This window comes from Malus sylvestris, chromosome 15 (assembly GCF_916048215.2).
Source record: "Malus sylvestris chromosome 15, drMalSylv7.2, whole genome shotgun sequence".
Taxonomy (NCBI): Eukaryota; Viridiplantae; Streptophyta; class Magnoliopsida; order Rosales; family Rosaceae; genus Malus; species Malus sylvestris.
In genome coordinates, this window is record NC_062274.1 from 49,797,495 (window position 1) to 49,817,856 (window position 20,362).

Consider the following 20,362-nt stretch of genomic DNA (forward strand, 5'->3'; position numbering starts at 1 on the left):
ATTTGGTTCAAATTCGGTTTTGATAAAAATTAAATTTAAATTTTTTACTTGCAAATGAAAAAAATATTACTAAACTGTAATATTAAGTGATTCTCTAATGATCAATGTAATGCAAAACTGACATAGATTATAAACATAACGATTTCATAGTATAAAGACACATTTGACATGTTTTAACAACTTTCTTGGATCGTCTTCCATGTCTCTTCGACAAGATTATTCATTGACATATGTTGGTACGGAATTCATATTTGTTTTTAACTTTGTATTATGATGAACTAATATCATACAAAAAAAAGTTCTTTGATTAGATCTTATTGTAAATATATGGTAGAATGGATTGAATATCAAGTTGAAGGGCGCAAATTCGGCACCACTAATAAAACTCTTAGATTCGGAATCTAGTGTTCGATTTAGGCCAATGACCACCTTTTTGAAGAAAACAGGATCATGAGTTCAATTCACCGTTATGCTTTGACATATGAGATTTTTCGGTTGAAATCTATTGTTTACAATGTTTTATTAGGATTCTAAGATTTTAGGACATTTTAGTATTTTGTTATTTTTTAATGATTTTCGTATTTAATCTCCTGAAAAAGTATATTAAGACTAAGAGGTATAGGGGGCGTTTGTTTGGCCTCATTAACTAGGACTGGACTAGACTGGACTACAGTCCTATGTTTGGTTTGTATTGGGACTAAGTTAAATGGGACTAAAGGGGACTCGCGTGGATTAGAAGCCTCACTAGAAGTTCTTAGCGAGACCCTCCACAAACCACGGGGATCGCTAAGACCATCTCCGCTCAGCCTCTTTCGTTTCGCCCCTACTTCTTCTTCTCCGCTCCCACAACCATTTTCATCTTCTTCCTCATCCAAACCTTGTGCATCATTCCAACTTACAAGATCTCAATCCTCGAAAATAAGGATTTTTTTCATCTGGGTTCGGTGATTTGGGGTCTTCCACGATCTGGGTCTTTTGGTATCTCAGATCGCACACATACATACATCGCTCTCTCCTAGAAACACCCTTAATTTTCACTTACCAACCACCCTGCTTCCGTTGATTCTTTCCCCACCAATCGCGTTCCGTTGTGGGAATTCAATTTTTGACTCTTGTTTTCAGTGGACCATAATCTGAATCTGGTACGCCAGACAAGGTGAGCAATTATTTGGAATTAGGGATTTTGAAAGGTGTTTGGTTGGCTAGAAAATTGAAAGAGAAAACAAAAGAAAATGGAATGGTAATTAGTAAGAACTGGGGAATTGCATGAAAGGAGATGGGATTTTGAAAGGTGTTGCGTTGGTTGATTTTTTTGCAAACGGGATTCCATGAAAGCAATAGATGGCTGAAGAAAACAATCAATAGGCAGAGAGGATTGAGACGGATGGAGAAAAAAGGGGGAGTGGTGAGGCAGAGAAGATGGAGCATTCTAGAAAAAGGGTTTCTAGAAGAAAAAAAGAGAGAGGAAGAATTAATATAAAATATTCTAGATATGCTTTAAAATAATATAATTTTTCAGTTTTGTTAATTATCCTGTTTTTTAGTCCGACACTGCACCAAACGCTTCACTAAGTTAATCCAGCTTAGTCTAGTCTAAGCCAGTCCAGCTTAGTCCTTGAAGCTAGTCCAGTCTAAAACAGTCCGGTACAACAAACGCCCCCATAATGTATAAATACCACTTTTAGGGTACTAGGCTTGTTTATTTAATAATTTTATCATGAACTTTAAGATTTTCTCATACTTGTTAGTGAATTACAGTTTTATCATTCTTTATTAGTATCAATTGATATCCATTATTTGCCACGCTGCACCAAATTTGGATATGAAGTTCCTCGATTGGATCTAATTAAGCCTCAGTCTCTTGATCTTCAATTTTCATCAGATAATGATATAGGAGTCTGTACATGAATATGAAATTCATATTTAAGCAATTGAGAACATAGCTCATTGCGTCAATAATCCAAACGAAATGAGTATGTCAAACTCGGTGGATAACTAAATTGAAATGTAAAGTTTCGTAAATCCTTTGTCAAGAACCTACCGTTTTTTAGCTAGGCCTGCAGTCCATTGATTTTTTGAAATCCAGCCAGAAGCTCATTAGTTCTATAAGTTCAAAAGAGGACCCGAACTTCTCAGTTATGTTTATGTAATTAGGCATTGAGCATAGCTCTACCGCACACCTAAACATTTGATGAAACTTTTTATCAAGTCCCGATTAAGGACAAATTAAAAATGGTTGAAACAAATTAACATCTGATAGAGAGGTTTAACTTAAAATTGTATCAATTTATGCCTTTTGTGAGTTTGTCTAACGAATTCTTTGAATCTTCATAAAACTGATGATATGGTGAGCATGTAACCTGCAATTGGGTAAGCCACATTTGTATCAGATTGATTAAAAACTCATCAATTTAACGGAGAATTATACGTTCAATTAAACAAAAGGTATAAATTGATACAATTACAAACCTTAGGGTGCAATATATATGAGAATTAAAACCTCATAGTCCAATTTAAAAATCACTTAAAACCTTAAGGGTATGAAATGTAATTAGCCCTTAGCAATGCATGAAAATGACTTTTTTTTTCTTCTATTTGTTGACAAACCTAGTGCAGGCATATATGGAGACCACTATTAAGGGTAGTAATGTAAATGATGTTGAGTAAGTGCCTCATACTCCAAAATAAAATGGTTGTGCTGAAAGAAAGCACATGCATTTAGTTGAAACTGCCCAGACTATTCTTGCAGCATCTCAAGTTCCTCATATCTATTGGGTTGAAACATTTTCAACATCTCTTTATCTCATCAATCGAATGCCCACTGGTGGTAAACCCTCTCATTGGGAACTCTTATTTCATAAACCACCAGATTACACAACTCTCAAGGTCTTTGGTTGTAGGTGCTTTCCTTGGTTAAAACCTTACACATCCTCTAAGCTTGATCCTAAAAGCAAACCTTGTGTATTTTGGGATATAGCCTAAATCACAAAGGCTATAAATGTTTGGATGCTCACATTGGGAAACTTTATATTTCCAGACATGTAATCTTTGATGAACATACATTTCCATTTCATCATAACCAATCCACTGTGAGTCATCTTCCTCCTGTTCAACCTATTTCCAATTTCACGTCCATCCCAACCTCATTAACCTTTACTCATTCCTTTACTCCTTCTTCATCATCTGCTTTATTAAACTCACCCTCACAATCACATTCCTTATCTACTTCACCTACTCCTTCACTTTCAGATCCCTTACCTACCTCCTCCCCTATTCACCCTCCTCCCCCTATAACTAATATTCATCCTATGACCACTAGGTCTAAGTCGGGCATTTTCAAATCTAAGGCTCTTTTAGCAACTAAACATCCTCTCTCATCTCATCTATCTCCTGATTACACACCTTCCACATATCTTCAAGCATCTAAACACTTGCACTGGAGGCAAGCTATGCAGGAAAAGTTCAATGCTCTACTTCAAACTGGTACATGGTCTCTGGTACCTCATGATTCCTCTCAAAACTTGGTAGGGTGTAAATGGGTTTTCTGTATTAAAAGGAAGCCTGATGGTTCAGTTGACAGGTACAAAGCCCATCTTGTTGCTAAAGGATTTCATCAGCAACAAGGTCTGGATTACAATGAAACCTTCAGTCTGGTTGCAAAACCAGTTACCATTCGCCTTCTCTTAACCCTAACAGCTAAATTTGATTAGTTTATCAATCAGTTAGATGTTAGTAAAGCATTTCTACATGGAAATCTCACTGAGCCTGTTTTCATGGTTCAACCTCCCGGGTTTGAAGATCCTGCTCACCCATAGCATGTTTGTAAATTATACAAGTCTTTGTATAGCCTAAAACAGGCTCCCAAAGCTTGGTATGCCAAGTTAAATGCTGCATTACACTCTATTGGATTCTTTGGCTCTCAAAATGACCATTCTTTATTTTTCAAGAAAGATGCTTCAGTGGTATATGTCTTGGTGTATGTTGATGATATTTTAGTTACAGGACCAAATTCTGCAGCATGTAAAACTATGATTTCTTAACTCTGTGAGTTATTTCCTGTTAAGGATTTGGATCACTTCATTATTTTTAAGGCATTGAGGTCAAAAGATCTTCCAAGGGCATATTCATCTCTCAAACTAAATACATTTTGGATTTCTCAAGAAGGCACACATGGAGGGTGCTAAACCATGTGTCACTCCACTGAGCACAGCTAAATTAGATCACTCTTCTCCATTACTGTCCAATCCAAAAGAATATATATCCTTAGTTGGAGGGCTTCAATACTTAACCTAGACTCAACCAGATTTGTCCTTTGCATTAAATCTTGTCTGTCAGTTCATGCAATGTCCACGAGAATCTCATTTCCAGGCTGTTAAACGCATTTTCAAATATTTGAACGGCACTATTTCTCTTGGTCTCTGGTTTCCAAAATGTTATGCACCTTTTAGTATTCATAGTTTTTCAGATGCAGATTTGGCCAGTTGCACTATCAATCGGCGTTCCACAGGTGATTTCTGTATTTTTCTGGGTCATTCACTTATAAGTTGGAGTGCTAAGAAACAACCCACCGTGGCTAGATCATCAACTGAAGCAGAATACCAATCTTTAGCTACCACTGCTGCTGAGTTAACTTGGATTTGCAAATTGTTAGTCGATATTGGTCTTGTTCTTCCCTGTCCTCCTAAACTTTGGTGTGACAACATATCTGCTATATCTCTTGCTAAGAATCCCCTTTTTCATGCTCGAACCAAGCATGTGGAGATTGACTACCACTTCATTCGGGAGAAAGTCTTGGCAAATTCTATCACAGTGCACTTTGTATGTACACAGGATCAAACTGCAGATATTTGCACTAAAGCATTATCCAAGGATCGGTTTCTTCTTCTCCAAGACAAACTTTCTCTTCGGCTACCTCAGCTTAGTTTGAGGGGGGGGATATTAAGGGTAGTAATGTAAATGATGCTGAGTAAGTGTTGTTAGAGTTGTTGTGAGAAGTTTGTTATACCTTACTTAATTAATAAGTTAGGTAGTTATCCTATATGTAAATGATGGTATATATACCAAAAGTGTAACATTATTCAAGTAATGAAATTCACAATTTCATTTCTCTCTTCTCTCTCTATCTTTCTTACTGGATCTCTCTCTAGATTCTAACAAGCAACATACCATAATCTGTCATACGCTAATTAATTTCCATTGACCCATTTTGGAAATTTCCCTCACATATTTTGATCGCCAGAAGAAGAAAAAAAAAGGACGTATCACAAGCATTAGATACCGATGATGAAAAATTCATTGGCTAGCTAAAATAGATTAATAGATAGGATTCTTGTAGAGAAACTTACATAAAACGGATTCACTGTCATGTAGTGTTTCAATTCAATATAATGATACGTGTTGAAAAAACCATGTCATTTTTTTATTGGAATGAGACTCCATAGAAGAGATAAACCTCATTGTATGCAAGTTCTCTTATTCTTTAAGGGTGCGTTTGTTGTATCGGACTGTCCCGGACTGGACTAGCTGCAGGGACTAAGCTGGACTGGCTTAGACTAGATTAAGCTAGACTAGCTTAGTGAAACGTTTGGTGCAGTGTCGAACTAAGAAGCAAAATAATCAAAACATTACTGTTACCAGTTTGATGTTTGCTTAGATTATGACTACATTATTGTTCTATTTTAATTGCTTTTTATATTAAAGATATTATTAAAATTAATAATATTGGATTAGAGTGAGACTCAATAAAAATATAAAAACCAAATTTTCTTGCCAATGAAAGAAACATACATGATTCAGGATGCGTTTGTTGTACCTGACTACCTCGGATTGAACTAACTTTCAAGACTAAGTTAGACTGACTTGACTTTGACTAAGCTGGATAAGAATAGTGGAGTGTTTAGAGTTCAAATACTTCTTTTATCATTCATTAATTCATTTTACTATTATTAATACACCTTTTTTATCTTAAAAAAAAAACAAAATACAACTATTTTTATTTGACTCTCTCTCTCTCCCCTCGTCTCTCTCCCCGGTCTCTCTCTTTTCTTCATTCATTTGCTTTGGTTCTTCACGCCCAGATTCGCTCCCAGTAAAACTCAAACCAGAAAAAATAAAACCCACATTTTTTCTTCTTTGCATTTGCTTTCTCTTGAATTCAAACCTATATTTTTCTTCTTTTAATTTACTTACTTTCTCTTCAAATCAAACCCAGAAAAATCTCCAATTTTTTTTTCAATTTGCAGAGGCTTCGTCGGATCTGCAAATTCATTTCAATCGACCTCTCCAAATCAACATCAATCGATCTTGCAGAAGAAAGAGACAAACTTGCTGGCGCATCTTCCTGGCGAAGCTCTTGGCAAACTCGAGTAGGGCGCGACGGTTGGTGCGGGATCTAGAAGAAGAAGCAAGTTGAGGAAGACAAAGACAAAGACAAAGTGAGTTGAGGAAGACAAAGACCAAGCAGACGAAGCGAAGCGATGGTCTTAGCAATCCCATCCTTTATGGGCGGTCTCGCTAAGACCGATTAGTGAAGAGTTTAGTCGGCACGAGTCCGACGTAGTCCCATTAAACACAATCCTGGCTCGCACCAAACATGGGATTAATATTCTTAGTAAGCCAGTCCATTCCAGTGATACTTAGTAAGTGCAAACAAACACGCCCTAAGGGCATTTTAGTCAGGTTAGCTCTTCATTTCACCAAATAATTATAAACTAACATTTGAACAAAACTTGCAGTTTATGGAGCGAATTTGAACCTGCAAAGCTGTTCAAATCAGCTCAAACAACCACATCTTGTATCCCATTTCGGTAAAAGGCCAACTCTCTCTCTCTCTCTCTCTCTCTCTCTCTCTCTCTCTCTCTCTCTCTCTCTCTAGACTCACACACACACACAAATCAAAGTTGGACAAAGTAAGAAAGAGGCTATAATTGGCGTGGGAAAGAGGACTTGCCTACAAGCTTTGGCTTCTCTGGGATTAGATATTTCCGAAAGCTGAGGTGAGGTCAATTGAAGAGAAGACCCAAAGGAGTTGTGGGGAGTTGTGGAACCCTAAGTAAAGGTCCTCAGCTCATTATGTTTAAACAAAATCATCTCATCATTTTTCCATGGAAAAACTAAAACAAATTTCCAAATACTAATTATTTTTCATCGTATCGCATTTCATATGTAGCTAGATCTTTGTTTCCGAACTTTTATTTAGCTAATCTTGTCTTCTTAATTTATTTATTTTATCTTGTATGTAAATTCGGGGTTTTATAGTGTTCTTGATATATATGATCCCAAATATATATCATCTGTTGCTTCATCTTTCTGACTTTCTTCACTTTCTTTTTCTTCTCTGTCAACTTTTTTATTTACATATTGAACATGATATCAAGAATAAAATAACTGAGACTTCGTTTTTATATAAATTTAGGCCTTTGGCTTTGCAATATATATATATATATATATATATATATAATTTAACATATATATATATATGTGCGTGTGTGTGTGTATTCTAATTAATTTGCAGAACCACCACCTCCTTCTTCTTTTTTCTTTGAATATGATTTCAGCCCCAGTTTTCTTCAGCTAACTTCCAGCTCATGCTCACAAACCTAGCTAGCTCAGTAATCTATATATTACTGATCTGTGTTTTTCTCATATGGTTGAGAGAGAGAGAGAGAGAGAGAGAGAGAGAGAGAGAGAGAGAGAGAGAAGGAAAGAGTTCCTAGTAAAGGGTACTGCACCATTAATGGTGCCATGACTACCAAAATCTTGTTCAGCATGTTGTAGATTCTGGTACCAGAGTTTGTATAGGGCATTTTTTTTCTATGCTTAATATATATTGGACTCTTTTTTTTTTTTGTTTTTGGGTAAAATATTTATGGACTTTTTTCTATCTTAGTTTGGCCTTCGCATTAATCAAACTGCTGTTTTTTTTTTCAGTGGCCTACAACCCTCATACTTTTCCGGTGAGATCTACTTCTAGATCTCCTCAACTTTTTGTCTGATTTCTTTTTTTTCTTATCATACTTTTTGTCTGATTTCCTTGATTTATTTTTCTTTTGTTATTTTAGTCTCTAACACAATAATCCTTGATGTCTCCCATCACCCGATCGATTCTCCATCATAATTATCTTTTTCATTTATAATATCTTAATTTCAGTCCTTGATCTTCTCCAATAAAACCCCTAATAGAAAAAAATTTCTTCCTTAATCGTTGTATGTACAGAGTTCAATCTGCTGAATTTTAATTTTGCCAACTATATCTCTTTCCCTTTGATAGCTCGAGAAGAGAGAGGAGGAGATATCTCAAAGAGGATTTTCTTTTTAAATTTTTTTCAGTCTGTCCTATAGTGATTTATAGGGTGTTCTATTTAATTAGCAGTTTATTTTCCATTTAGTAATATATATGTATGTATGCACACACATATGCTAGCTTTCTCTTTTATTCAGAATCAATTCTTGTTATTTTAATTAATCATCACGCTGCAACGATCTATATGAAATTAGTACTATATATATCCTATTTATTAATATTGTATAAATTCTTTTATGTATACAGGCAGGAGGTTGGTTCGCTCTTGGACCGGATCAAAGTAAATAGATATTAAGATGGGGAGGGGAAAGATTGAAATCAAGAGGATTGAGAACACGACGAATCGGCAAGTGACCTTCTGCAAACGAAGAAATGGGCTGCTGAAGAAAGCATATGAATTATCCATTCTCTGTGATGCTGAAATTGCCCTCATTGTCTTCTCTAGCCGGGGCCGTCTCTACGAGTACTCTAACAACAAGTAATATCCTATAACTAAATTCATCCTTAACTGTTCTTTAACTTCACTTCACTTCACTTATCATTAATTATTTATTTTCTTCACTTGCATGCATGCATTGATTAAGTAGTTATTTACATTTGGGTCACAATTTATGCGCTGGATCGCTAGATAATTAATAAATATCACTCTATGCAATATTGCAACAACAAGAAGTATTATCCTACTAAGTTGGTCTGGTGTATGAATTCTATAACGTCACTCATGAGCTCGGTTTTTCCGAGAAGTCTTCCGTTAGCTCCAATTTCTCTATTTCTTTTCTTAAAATCTCTTTCTAAGTCTTCATAGGTCTTCATGTACCCCTTTTTATCCTAAGCCTCTATCTCGTAATTGTATTTTCTAATAGGAGCATATGTAGGTCTTCGTTTCATATGTCTGAACCACCTTAACCAATTTTTTCTCATATTATCTTTAATTGCGGTCACTCTTACTTTACCTCAGATATACTCACTCGTAATCATGTCCTTTCTCATCCGAGAGAGGACATGATTAAGAATGAGGATATCCAAGATAAAGTAGGAGTGGTTATAATTAAAGATTGTTCAACATATATATTTTGAGTCCAACTATATATTATTAGAGATTTTTCTTGTCTTTATTAATTCCCAATTTTTTATTCCAACTAAATTTGATTTTATGAAAATAATTTAGAAAGCGTTGAGTCCAACTTAAATAGCGCTTGCAAGTGTCTGCGTGGGTTTGCGTTAAAAAGAAAAATATCTAAGTTAATGCTCTCTTTCTCTCTACATATGTGTGTGTTACTGTTGTATATATGGTGTTTATAAAACCACTGTAGTCACAGTTTTCTCAAAGACATAAAAGTGAATGAAAAGGAAACAGTTGCACCAATTTGGACCTACTTTGTTCCACAAGAATCAAGTACTTGTTGGGTGTGTTTGATACTTCATTTTCTTCATATTTAGGGCTACAAATCTATTAGAATCTCTCTCCCTCTCTCCCTCTCTCCCTCTCTCTCTCTCTCTCTCTCTCTCTCTCTCTCTGTGCAGTGGCATGCATTGAGATCACATATATCATGATAACGTGTCGATGGTCTTCCCTTTCCATTTCTGGCTTTCAAATCTTACTACCCTTCTGTTTGTCTTTATCTAGCTATATTGTGCAGTACTCTAATTCAAGAGAAAGCTTCTTCAACTCTTCACTTTGGTTTTCACTCTAAAAGGTTAAAACTTTCATAATATATATACATATTTATGTATATTTACTTACCACTTTGCAAAAAAGAATATGAAACTCTAATAAACTCTGTGCTCAGTTTTAGTTCTAGGGTTTCTATTTTAATACATGCAAGGGTAACATGCACGTGCCATGCTGCTGCATTTGTGGGGGTTATGCATATGGAACAAGTTAACTGACCCATCCATGATCCACCCATACTCTTTTTTGACTCTTGAGGTTTGGGGTTGGACTGGGATTCTCTCTGGATCTCTACCATCTAAATCCTCTCTAGATCTCTACCATCTAGATCCTCTCTAGATCCTTCAATTCTGAAGCTGGTGAGAGAGAGAGAGATGGAGATCAAGAGGGAAGAAGATGAACAAGGAAGAAGATGAATGGAAGAAGAAGAAGGTGAAGGTGAAGGTAAACAGGGAATAAATTCCTGACCGTTCAAATTTTGGTTAAACAGACAGAATTGAAGAGTTTGGAGAGCTCATTGATCAATGGGGTTTCTTTGCATGAATGGGGAGTTTTACACGTACCGTACGTAATTGTGCTGACATTTAGTCTTTTGTTGCATGCATGGATGTCTTCCTACATCCTCCTAAGTCCCAATTGCTTTCCAGTGTCAAATTTTCGTCTTATTCGTCTTCAACGTCAAAATTGTCTGCTTTAGCACATATCTACAGCTATGTCAAATTAAAAATTGCAACACTTTTGAACTATTTATTTTACAATAGCAGTATATCTTTTGATAATGACTTGTACAGAATTGAGTTACACCTATGTAGCAGTAAACTCGTTTCTTATGAATTATTCTTCTATCTTTTTTAGAGTTGACATTTTTTCTCTTATGCTTCCCATTTCTTAGTTTGTTTGACAAAACCTCCTTGTTGAATTAACATTTTTCTCCCTAAAACTAAAAAACTTTCGAAATAATTGTTTGTTTTATTAAGTGGTGATTTATATATTTATGTATATATCTGAGAAAAGAAATACTAAAAGTAGGGGAGAAAATAAAGTGTCTTATTTGTAATTGACATCTGCGTGGCTGCGTGGTGGCCAGTGCTGTGCATATATATATGTCATTGCCCTCCACAAAAGGGATTGAATTGACTTGAGAGCCACGCCATGCATATATTATCCATAGGCAGTGTGCCCTATCTCTCATTCATGTCCCATCTCACCAACATATATATGTGCTTTCAGCCACCCCTTCATTGCTTGACACCTCGAAATCGCATGAGGTTATTTTTGCACTTAAAGTTCTGTTTATTGAACAAAACCAAATATGGTCGTATACAAATTTAGGTCATCTTCAGTCAAGGGTATCTAACAAAGGACCAAAATGAATCAGCTAAAAGAATCAAATCTAAATTTAACAAAGGGCAGGCCCGGCAGGGTATATATAACGAGCCCTCAAGTCCCTTAGCGGACCCATCATGTGCTTCCCAAGTCAAGCCCGTTTAGAGATGGAAAAATTTAGCCATGTGTGACTGGAGAAAGAAAGACTTAGCCTTACAATATTCTTTAAAATATTGGTTTATGAGTGGCTAAACGTAGCCAAGGGCTAAGTACGTTTTAGCCGTCCATGACTGTAAATAGCCTTAGCTAAAGAAAGTTGAAAAACATTATTTGGCATGGAATAGCAGTTTACAGTATCTAATAATCTTTTTTATATATTTAGAATCACCCCTTAAAAGTCATGTAGTTCTACAATATTTAAGCTCACTATAAGCCGAACTTCGTTGACACCCTCAAAATGCATCTAACATAAGATACAACTTCCAATTATATATTGTCATGAATTTTATATATATCTAGCTCTCTCAGCCTCTCTATATTTATAATGTTTCAAAAATTTATGAACCCATACAGTGCTAGTAGTTATTCTATTGGTTCATCAACTCTTTTTATCCTTCCTAGATCCTTTTTGTGGGTTCATGTGGAATTAACTTTTTTGAAAAAGAAGTTGATCAGTTTACACATCTGACACTTCACAATTTAAATTTGACCTGCAGCAGTATAAGAAACACCATAGAGAGGTACAAGAAGGCATGTTCAGATAGCACAGGATCAACTTCTATTACTGAAATTAATGCTCAGGTGCGCCATATATATATACACATATACATATACATATTTGTTTAATGTATTTTTATTTTAGTTTTTATGCCTAACCAGATATTATGTGAGTGTATATCTTATATATATATTTATAAACCTTGGTCCTTGCATATACCTTTCTGTTGAAGTTTGATACATATCTTGTGGTCTGGTTAATGGATTAACTTACTTTGGATAATAGCATTTGTCAGATTGACAGAAATACTTGCTGCATTTTTGTCTTGATATGCAGTATTATCAACAGGAATCGGCAAAACTGAGGCAACAGATTCAAATGCTGCAGAACTATAACAGGTGATCCTCTCCACTGTATATTTCCTTGTATATACATGCATTGAACTGGAAAAGGACCATTAATTTGATCGCAATTGTTTATAACCTCCCGAATGAACCTGCATGAAAATAGTCCAAAATATATACATATTTCATCAGTTACCTAGAGATATCAATTTGTTTTGAAATTAAAGTATACTTCTCTATAGAATTGACCTAGCTTGCATCTCAAGGCGCTTAATTGTATATATAGTGGATGAATAAAAATATTGATTGCTTAATTGTAGGCACTTAATGGGAGATGCCTTGAGTAATCTGACTGTGAAAGAACTAAAGCAGCTGGAAAATAGGCTTGAACGAGGCATGACTAGAATCAGGTCCAAGAAGGTAATTAATTCACTCAATTAAACGATTGATTTATACGATATTCTTGATGGCTTTCGAAGAATGCTGCATACGCGTATTTTCCAATTTAGTAATTGGCCATCTTCAATGTTCCTCTCGCAATTAATTATTTCCTGGTATGTATGTATCTGATGCTTGAGAACAGGATGAAATGCTGATTGCAGAGATTGAGTACTTGCAGAAAAAGGTAAACCTTTTACATTTAAGAAGAGTTGCCCTCTTCCTATGAAGTGAATGCTCTAAATATAATCAATTATCTCTGTTATGTACGTAGGAGATTGAGCTGGAAAACGAAAATGTTTATCTTCGAACTAAGGTATGCGCAAGCGCGGAGATTAGTATTCATATACGTTAATTTTATGAAAATGCATGCCGAAACTAATTAATCATCAGATGAAGAGAGTACTTTCCCATCTGTGCGTGTATACATTCATGTTTAATTAGCCACTAAAATCACTCAAAAATAACTGATATGCATGCAGTCTCTTCTAAGTTATATATGTTTTATATTAGTTCTCAAAAAATATAATGTACGTACGATATTCCAACATTTACTAGCTAATTAAATCAGAAATTATTGATATATACACATCGATGTTTAATTTTCCGATGGATCGATGATCAGATATCAGAAGTTGAGAGGCACCAAGCAAACATGGTTTCTGTGCCAGAGATGAATGCAATCCAGGCATTAGCTTCGCGCAATTTCTTTAGCCAGAATATCATTGAGGGTGGAGGAGCTACCTTCCCACAGCAAAACAAGAAGATTCTCCATCTTGGGTAATCACTAAATTACTAATAATTATATATACATATATATATATATATATATATAATTTAACCTGTAATTTAATTCGTACAGAAACAATAATAAAACAGAAATTTTTTATATCTTGAGTTTCATATTTTGTTGTGTTTACGTGCAGGTAATTAATTAGCTTTTTGGAGGCAGAATCTTCAAATGCAGGAAATGCTAACCTCTGTCACCTCAATCATCTTAATTATATCCAGATATTACTAATGATGATTTATCTTTTCTTATGTGTTCGGAACGAATATTGACTTTTTCAACAAGATTTCTAATTAGTAGCTTAATTATGTATTTGTAAGGATTGTAATATGACTTTGGGATTAAGTACCTAGTACTACCCAGAATAATTTTTTTTTAAATACTACGAAGAATAATTACTACACTATGTCTCGTAATTTAATTAATTAGCTTAATTATGGCAGTGATGATGAATTATTCGTTACATAAGATGAGATAATGAGTAGCTGGGTTTCCCAGTTTCTTTCATGGTGTTATCTATGCTAGCACGTACTAGTATATCTTCCACAGAACCTTCCCTTCCGTTGATTGGATGCAATAATTAAAACTACTAAGTTTTCGTTACACGACAATCCAGTTTTGCAATTATCATCGATTTTGATAACCATTGCAGTTTTCAATTTAAATAAAAAAAGTGCAAGACTGAAAATTTGTGACTATTTATTTTTAATTTTTAATTTTTAATTTTTTAAAAAGTAGCTTTTTATTTTAAAAAACCAAAACCAACCACACTTTTGAAAACAAAAAGCTACCAAACAATCTTTCATTTAAAAAAAAAATGAAAACAAAAATTAAAATCTAAAAACGAAAGGACTATCAAATACCCTCTAAACAAATTAAATGAGTGTCACCAAGTCTCTTTGCCAAGTGTCACCCCAAGAGACACTCTTTGAATTACAGAATAATGTCTAGGAGTGTGCTATCCATTTTTTTTTACTTCACATACATCTTTGTTAATAATTTTCTTTAATTCATTCGATCTTACGCCGCTATTTAAAATGGTGTAAGATTTTTTTTAAAATATACAGATAGCACAATCCTAATGTCTAATTGTGCCTGCAATCCCTGCCTTTTCGTACAAAATTAAAACATAATATTGTTTGTTTAGACAAAGAAAACTCACCCGCTAATAGACGTGGGTCCAACCATGGCCGACAACTCTATTGACGACATATCAACTGTTGTACCCTAATTTGGGTCTCACTGAATGTATGTAGAAAGGGAGGCTTGCGCTTATTTTACAAAGGAGCAACCTCACCCAAATTTGATACAAGGCTCGTAACCCTAGATACGTCACTCTCTCAAACTCTAGTAAATGTAACCAAACAATTTTTCTAGTAGAAACGGAAACGACACCAATGTAGATGTAACCCAACTCCGGTTGAACAACGATATATCACTTGTGGTTCCACATTTAACATCAAACAGTTAGACACCGTTATAAGAATCAACGCAAAAAGCTAGGAGAAGCTGGTACAAAAAATTTGGCAAGGATTTTTTTGTTTCTTTTCTTTTTATGGTCAGCGATTTTTTGTTCCTATTCCAAGCTTCAGTTATTTTTTCTCCGATTTCCTTTCATCTTTCCATCGTACGCATACCCTCATTGGTTGCTCAAAAAAAAAAAAAACCAATGGCTTCTTTCCATCTCCACAAGTATCCCATTCTCTACAAATACTTAACAACACACACACACAAAATACGCTTAACACTTAAGCTGCAAGTCTCTTGCCTCACCGGAAATTCGATTGACAAATCAAATTCACTAGGCAAGGAAACTCTAAGGATTCTCCAATGGATCAGGGTCAATCTTATGGTAAGTTCAAAATGCAAGGGCCGCCTTTTCTTCAAGTCGACCCTTCTTGGCTTAAACTATCAATTAAAACTGCGTAAAATAAACACAGAGAACCGAAGATAAAGATTAACTCATCCAAGAAATCTAAACGGGTGGTATGTGTGAAGGTGGTTTCAGTTGCAATACTGAAGGATATGCTGAAATTGTAAGCCAGAGTTGCAGACAAAATATATAAAATATATGTATAGGTATAAAACAGAAATAGTAAACCCAGCATCCTACCAATTTATTTACATAAAAGGTTCAAACCATAATCATTGTCAATCGCCGTCACAAACAGTTTGCAGCAAACTCCACATTAGCCAACCGTTAAACGAGGAGAAAGATTGATTCCTTACCACGCATCTTTATCAAAAGTTGCATTTATAGAATGACACACTTGGTTTCACCTCTTTTACGAAGCTCCTCCTCTGCTTTCATTAAATGTTCTCGAAGCTTTCGAATTTCATCATCAGACTTCAGCTGAGCCTGTTGAGCATTCTCTTCTGCTCTCAGACGTGCAGCTTGTTCATCTGCCAACTGTTGCTCAAGCCTCATGGTGGTCTCTCTTAACTTTGACTCGACCTGTATAATATCATCATGTTTCAGGACTAAAGAATAATGCAACATTTGATTCTTTCAAAGGAAAAAATATATATATATTAACGTAAGCCCAAGCATATAGACGTTTATTTCAATCACAACATATGGTTAGTCAAAAATTATAAATGTTGAGAGAAATAATAATGCAATTAATCAGTAAGCCACACAAAGGCCAATTTTGTAAAGCCTCCCTATAGTCTTTCTCACCCAATCTTTCAACTGCCACAAACAACAAAAACTAAAAAGACAACAACAAAATTCAGTTAAAGAAGTTATCTTCAGAAAAATTCTGTTCCATAGTTTACAGAAAAACTCTCTTCAATTATTTTTCTTATCAAACTCGTCAGGTGATCCCAGTTTCATGCTTCATACTCTGTTATATCACGAGAACGTAAGCATGCAAAACAGATATGTCAACTCGAAACATATGATGTCAAAGTCCTATATATCAGAAGATATGGCTTGAAGGAAATTTCCAACTGTTAACACTTTTTTGTACTACCAACTCTGCAAATACTAAAGTCAATTCTTGATGACCACTCCACTCATTTCATTCTACCTAAACTACTACATGAGATTAGAACAGATGAAAAAATATAAAGCAAACTTATGAAGCCATCCCTAAACTTTGTAACGCATGATGCATAAAACTGTACATCTCCATACTTATGTGAGAGAACCAATAAACTATGCAAAATCTCATCTGAAGGTATTCTACAACCGCGGGACTGACTACTAAATGCATTCAAGAGTTCATTGATCCCAACCTTATATGCAATAACTTGTCTACAAGGTATTTGCAAGTGATAATATTTTCAAAGGCAATCAATGGAAAGGAAAAACATGGGACGGTGATTTAGATATGATAAGAAATAGGTCCCAACATATTAAAAAAAAACACAAGTGGTGGTCAATATCATTGTCAAAGAGTGCAACCAAACATGGTATTCTAGTTTTAACCGAGTAAGAAAACTGGAAGAATATATTGACATCCATAGCTAAATCCAAAAGCAAAGCATGTGAAAGCTTAGGGCAATCTGTTACCATCTCAGTAATCCGCTTAAGCTGCTCGTCATGTGCACGCTGCATCTGATCCTTCAATTCAGATATTTCTCGTTTGGAATACCCCTTCAAGGAGTTGACCTCTTCTTGTTGATCACGAAGTTTAATGGCCCCTTTCTGTCAGATACAACGAAAACTTTATCATGATATTTACAAACAAAAAGACAATTTAAGCAAGTAGTTAAGAATAAAAATAATAAAATACCTTCACTTCAGCAAATATCTCATCTGTGTACGGTCGCCCACCATTTTGTGATATGACCTTGTTTACAAGGTATAGAAGGTTCTCGACTTGTTTAACCCTCTTACTTTCATCCTTAGTCTTATTATCAAAAAGCACACAGCGGTTTTCACACAGAGTAAGGATGTCCTACAATAATCCAAGAATTCATTAATCTTTTAATACATAACATCCAAGTATTCAAGATGGTAATGGATTACATAAGAAATTGTACGTACGTGGTTGCAAACCATACATTAAAACGTAAATACAAACTATAATAAGCCCTGATTCAGGCATGGTTAAAGAAGAAAGAGGATAGGGCCTTGTTTGGGCGAGGATTGATAGAGTTTTCCCTAATCTAGGCTGGGCTGACGTTTTCTCCTGTATCTACTACTATAGTGAAAATCCATCATCCATTATACCATGCTTACTAATGGACAATATTCTTTGATCTCCAGCACACTAGACAATTGAAGAGAAGGGATCAAAGAAACAAGACATGATCAATGACAGAGTCCATTTTAAATACAAAAAAGGAGCCGCTGATTTCATGGACACGCTGAAAATGAAGTTGCTGAAAACTGTCCCAATAAAATAAGACGGAAAGTCCGGCTCTTACTGTCTTAAATAAGGATGATGTAAGCTTATGAGGAAATGAATGGTCATCCAGAATGAAGGAAATGGAAAACCATTATGAGCGTAGGGGTGGGTTTAACAGGTTTTTAACTTGACTTCATGTTTCTACACGAAACTTTAATAATGTGAAGTAATTCAAGTTATGTAGCAAATAATTCCAGATAATCATAGAACTAGGTGGAAGTAATAAGCACAACCCTGTTGATATATATCAAATAAAAGGAAAATCAATTCTGGAAGAAATGCAAAAAAAAATAAAAAATAAAAAATAAAAATAAAAAACTAATGGTGAAGATAACATAATAGTTTATAGAAACGAAACAAAAGAAGCAAAACGTTAAATAACAAGGTTAAAGGTTGGTGAATAACCTTTAAAGGTTCTGGGCATTCACGGCCCAAATAGTCATCCAAGGTCTCATCATTGTCTTCAAGATCATCTCCCCCAGTAAAGACCACAATCATATAATCAATAATTTTGCTTCCAAACAAAGTTTGCAAGCTACGCAATGCAGCTTCTTCTTCTTGTGAAAAGCGAGTCCTAACTGAGAAAACTACAACCACAGCATGGATTCCATCTTTCGCCAAATCAATACATCTGACAATTTCTTTGCCAACAAAGTCTGACTTTGCAGAAAAATCAAAAAGACCTGCAGTGGTGTGCCACACAAGTCAACACAGGGAGAAAGATTAGCTTTTGAAAACTAAATTCATTGATGCAACTACCCTATCCATCTGTCTCTCTATTCCAAGAAATGGACAGAATGTATATATTCAGATTGAATGTACAAAGAATACAAATTAGCAAGATTATACCAGGAGTGTCAATAACATTCACGACTTGACCATCTCTCAATACAGTTTTCTCCATTTCACAAGTACTCGTAACACCAGAGGAGCTTGTCCTGGACTTGAAGGCCTTTCTTCCAAGAATACTGTTTCCTGTTGCACTTTTTCCATTACCAGTACGTCCAACTAAGACCACAGTGCGAACAGCACTAGTCAGTGAAGCAAGCTCCCAGTCATCATCAATCGAACTTCCACCCATTATGCAAATCAGGAAACCTGAGCTGGCATCTAGTTATGTTAGTATATATAGTAAAAAAAAGTATGCTTCACATAAGGCATAAACGTGCAATGGAAAAAATCACGTTTGGACCAATGGAAAAATGTTTTTTACGACACCCACTGCATAAATGAATCCCTATTTCATGTAACCACAATTCCAAAACTCAGAAGTCATATCTCCGTTCTTTGATAGAAACAAAATTATGCGAATGACCCTTAATCAATACATCGTTTTTTATTCTGAGCAGAAGATAGTGATTTTGAAACATGGTCAATGAATTGTTTCCCTTTGGAATGGAAACTTTCTCAGCACCCAAAAGCCACACGTATTTCCATGGACTGGCAAGACATTCCATTAAGTTAAAAAATATTCGAAGTAATCAAACAAACAAACATAACACAATTTTCGAACAATTATAGGGAGTCCCAAATAAATAAATTAAAAACTACAACTGAAACACCGACCCGATGTTCTAATTTCGTTCTTCTATTTTCGGCTAATACAAAGGCTGATTATGCTTCAAATATCAATATTAATTCCATTTAAAACAATTTCCAACCACTAAACATAGCATAGGAACCAAGACAGAAGCAAACAAATTTGTACGAATACATGTAGCAAATTATACGCAGTCCCAAATAAATAAATTAAAAACAACTGAAACACCGACCCGATGTTCTAATTTCGGCTAATACGAAGGCTGATTATGCTTCACATATCACTATTAATTCCATTTAAAACAATTTCCAACCACTAAACAGAGCATAGGAACCAAGACAGAAGCAAACAAATTTGTACGAATACATCTAGCAAATTAAGCAAACGATCATCAAGTACTGCAATCTTCAAAGTAAATCTAATATATTTAATCATAATCATCGCAATTAAAGCTAGATGACTCCCCAGTCAACAAAATAAGAAACAATTAATCAAATCCAAAACCTGAATCAGCTAAATACGCTAAGAACACAGATCAGAAGCAGAAATACTTGGGATTTTCCGGGAAAACGAAAAGCCCCCAATAATGCACCAAATAAGTCTCGACTGGGCGCAGAGAGGCAAAACAAGCAGAAAGCGTAAACCTGGATTTTCCCGTAAACCAAACAAAAAGTAGAAATTTGGTTCGAAAGAGAAGAAGAATTTGTTCAAGGGATTAGGAATTGGGAGATGACTTACTTGCAAAGGAAAAGAGTAGAGTCGCAATCGCCGACACAGTGGGGGAGATGATAAGTTCCCCAAGACTTGTTTACTTATTTATTATCGCCTGTATTTGTATAGGGACCCTTGGCGTTTGTGGGGCCCGCTAAAATTA

At 35.2% G+C, this 20,362-nt stretch overlaps 2 protein-coding genes across 13 annotated transcripts; one reads left to right on the forward strand and one right to left on the reverse strand.

Moving 5' to 3' along the window:
- Positions 1 to 6,893: 6,893 nt before the first annotated feature.
- On the forward strand, positions 6,894 to 13,991 carry LOC126603504 (agamous-like MADS-box protein AGL11). 7 transcript variants are annotated; one of them, XM_050270379.1, is made up of 10 exons: positions 6,931 to 7,057; positions 7,930 to 7,955; positions 8,549 to 8,780; positions 12,017 to 12,101; positions 12,355 to 12,416; positions 12,683 to 12,782; positions 12,946 to 12,987; positions 13,075 to 13,116; positions 13,426 to 13,580; positions 13,727 to 13,991. In XM_050270379.1, the coding sequence occupies exons 3-10, from the start codon at positions 8,599 to 8,601 to the stop codon at positions 13,728 to 13,730; spliced, it is 672 nt and encodes a 223-aa protein (XP_050126336.1). In that variant the 5' UTR covers positions 6,931 to 7,057; positions 7,930 to 7,955; positions 8,549 to 8,598; the 3' UTR covers positions 13,731 to 13,991. The 7 variants fall into 7 exon arrangements, with proteins under 7 accessions (XP_050126338.1, XP_050126335.1, XP_050126340.1 ...); XM_050270380.1 differs by lacking the exon at positions 6,931 to 7,057 and adding an exon at positions 7,502 to 7,782; XM_050270381.1 differs by lacking the exon at positions 7,930 to 7,955 and having other exon boundaries at positions 6,894 to 6,995.
- Positions 13,992 to 15,637: 1,646 nt separating this feature from the next.
- On the reverse strand, positions 15,638 to 20,362 carry LOC126603500 (immune-associated nucleotide-binding protein 9). Of its 6 annotated transcripts, none has more exons than XM_050270367.1 (6): positions 20,227 to 20,362; positions 18,798 to 19,051; positions 18,354 to 18,631; positions 17,331 to 17,495; positions 17,108 to 17,242; positions 15,638 to 16,045 (listed from the first exon to the last, which is right to left on the reverse strand). In XM_050270367.1, the coding sequence occupies exons 2-6, from the start codon at positions 19,027 to 19,029 to the stop codon at positions 15,845 to 15,847; spliced, it is 1,011 nt and encodes a 336-aa protein (XP_050126324.1). In that variant the 5' UTR covers positions 19,030 to 19,051; positions 20,227 to 20,362; the 3' UTR covers positions 15,638 to 15,844. The 6 variants fall into 6 exon arrangements, with proteins under 6 accessions (XP_050126324.1, XP_050126327.1, XP_050126325.1 ...); XM_050270370.1 differs by having other exon boundaries at positions 18,798 to 19,046; positions 20,227 to 20,306; XM_050270368.1 differs by having other exon boundaries at positions 20,040 to 20,229.